Source organism: Lutra lutra, chromosome 1, assembly GCF_902655055.1.
Source record: "Lutra lutra chromosome 1, mLutLut1.2, whole genome shotgun sequence".
In the NCBI taxonomy this organism is placed as follows: Eukaryota; Metazoa; Chordata; class Mammalia; order Carnivora; family Mustelidae; genus Lutra; species Lutra lutra.
The window spans coordinates 216,705,700-216,708,559 of record NC_062278.1 but is presented as its reverse complement, the minus strand read 5'-3'; the positions used below and the strand labels follow the sequence as shown (position 1 = coordinate 216,708,559).

Here is a 2,860-nt window from a genome sequence, read left to right as displayed (position 1 = left end):
AGCACATATAATATTTGATGAATTACCAAAAAAATTCCAGTTAATATCTGCCACTACACAGTTACAAAAAAAACTTTTTCTTGTGGAAAACTTTTTTAAGATTTTATTTGTTTATTTGACAGAGAGAGCGAGAGCACAAGAAGGGGGAGTTGTAAGCAGAGGGAGAGGGAGAAGTAGGTTCCCTGCTGAGCAAGGAGCCTGATGCTGGACTCGATCCCAGACTCCTGGGATTACGAACTGAGCCAAAGCAGACACTTCACTGACGAAGCTACCCATCGAGTGATGAGCACCACTGAGGATATGACTCAAAATTCTGTTTGTGACCTTAGTAGTATTTTATCTTATGGTACTGAGGTTATGATGGTACTGATCTTATGGTACTTATGGTACTGAAATGGTTGAAACCGTGACACCTATGTTTTCATTAGAAATTTTCACCAATACTTAATTCACAGATGAAAGATATTTTGTCAAGCAATAATAATGTCCAGGAAGCATCTGGCCCTGGCCCTGCAGGATGTTGATGGCTCCTGGTACACTAAGCATTAAGAATTTGTTCATGTGGTTTATTATTTGGTAAGAACATTCTCTTTTTCTTCCTTTCATTTTTCTTGAAGAGTAAACCTACATTCTGTTCACCCTGAAATAATCTATCCAAATATTTGAAAGACTCTCAAATTTTCTCACCTCTGAGACATATTTATCTGACCCTTTTTAGGGTTCCAGACAAGTTGGACAATCCAGATTAAGTTACTGAGGTTCACCAGACCTCATGTTCCACGTTTGTTTTAGAGTGATTTTGGACCACTTTATCGCTAAGATCTAACAGGGTTCTTAACTTTTTAGATTTGATGATTCTACATAAATAGGATAAATGAGTGTCCCAGAGGCCAATGGACAGGGTTGATCAACATTATTAAATGTTGCATGTAATGAATAACAGAATGTAGGATTCCTAAACTTTGTAATGTTAAGGCTATTATGCACAGCACTTCACTCCAAGAAACAAAAATAGTAGAGAGATCCTAGAGTCTATCTAGTGCCTATTTCATGGTCACTCCCTACTTATATCGTCTAGCTGATGAGTTGGCAACATGGAAGCAAGAAATCAAACAAGTGCATCAGAATTTTTACTCCTGGGATTTTCCCAAGACTCAGTGCCTCAACCCCTTCTCTTTGGTCTGTTCTTGTCCATGTACCTAGTCACCGTGCTTGGGAATCTGCTCATCATCCTGGCCATCAGCTGTGACTCCCACCTCCACACCCCCATGTACTTCTTCCTCTCCAACTTGTCCTTTGCTGACATAAGTTTCATCTCCACCACGGTCCCTAAGATGCTGATGAACATCCAAACACGGAGCAAATCCATCACCTATGCAGGTTGCATCATCCAGATGTATTTCTTTATGGTTTTTGGAGGTATGGACACTTTTCTCCTCACTGTGATGGCCTATGACCGGTTTGTGGCCATCTGCCACCCCTTGCACTACCCAGTCATCATGAACCCACAACTCTGTGGCCTCCTGGTTCTCATGTCCTGGTTCATCAGCTTGTCATACTCCCTGACCCAGAGTCTGTTGATACTTCGGCTTTCCTTCTGCACCAACTGGGTAATTCCACACTTTTACTGTGAACTTGCTAAGGCCCTCACGCTTGCCTGCTCAGACACATGGGTCAATCGTATCCTGCTATATATCGTAACTAGCCTTCTTGGCATCATTCCCTTCTCTGGAATCCTTTTCTCCTATACCCGAATCACCTCCTCAATCCTGAGAATCCCATCAACTAATGGGAAGTACAAGGCATTTTCTACCTGTGCATCTCACCTGTCTGTGGTTTCTTTATTCTATGGGACAGGCCTTGGTGTGTATCTCAGTTCTGATGCATCTTCCTGGAGGGACATGATTGCTTCGGTGATGTACACTGTGGTCACCCCAATGCTGAGCCCTTCGTCTACAGCCGATTGAACAGGGACATCAGGGCGCTCTACAAACAGTTTTGGGGAGAACAATCAACGTTCAGTGATATAAATGCTTCTCCTGGGTTTTTTTTCCTTTTTTTTTTTTTCTTTTTTTTTTTTTTGCAGATTCCTTTAAATTTTATTTTTTATAAACATATATTTTTATCCCCAGGGGTACAGGTCTGCGAATCACCAGGTTTACACACTTCACAGCACTCACCATAGCACATACCCTCCCCAATATCCATAACCCCACCCCCTCTCCCAACACCCCTCCCTCCATCAACCCTCAGTTGGTTTGTGAGATTAAGAGTCACTTATGGTTTGTCTCCCTCCCAATCCCATCTTGTTTCATTTACTCTTCTCCTACCCCCTTAACCCCCCATGTTGCATCTCCTCTTCCTCATATCAGGGACATCATATGATAGTTGTCTTTCTCCGATTGACTTATTTCGCTAAGCATGATACCCTCTAGTTCCATCCACGTCATCGCAAATGGCAAGATTTCATTTCTTTTGATGGCTGCATAGTATTCCATTGTGTATATATACCACATCTTCTTTATCCATTCGTCTGTTGATGGACATCTAGGTTCTTTCCATAGTTTGGCTATTGTAGACATTGCTGCTATAAACATTTGGGTGCACGTGCCCCTTCAGATCACTACGTTTGTATCTTTAGGGTAAATACCCAGCAGTGCAATTGCTGGGTCATAAGGTAGTTCTATTTTCAACACTTTGAGGAACCTCCATGCTGTTTTCCAGAGTGGTTGCACCATCTTGCATTCCCACCAACAGTGTAGGAGGGTTCCCCTTTCTCCGCATCCTCGCCAGCATCTGTCATTTCCTGACTTGTTAATTTTAGCCATTCTGACTGGTGTGAGGTGATATCTCATTGTGG

The 2,860-nt window shown here is 42.3% G+C and overlaps 1 protein-coding gene across 1 annotated transcript; it reads left to right on the top strand.

The window, feature by feature from the left end:
* Positions 1-1,094: 1,094 nt before the first annotated feature.
* Positions 1,095-1,967, top strand: LOC125085322 (olfactory receptor 7D4-like). Its single transcript, XM_047703642.1, has one exon. It carries the CDS (start codon positions 1,095-1,097, stop codon positions 1,965-1,967), a length of 873 nt encoding a protein of 290 aa, XP_047559598.1.
* The last annotated feature ends 893 nt before the right edge of the window (positions 1,968-2,860 follow it).

What these genes read in the sequence shown, in the direction of transcription:
- LOC125085322 (XM_047703642.1), top strand. Translation starts at nt 1,095, where the DNA reads ATGGAAGCAAGAAATCAAACAAGTGCATCAGAATTTTTACTCCTGGGA.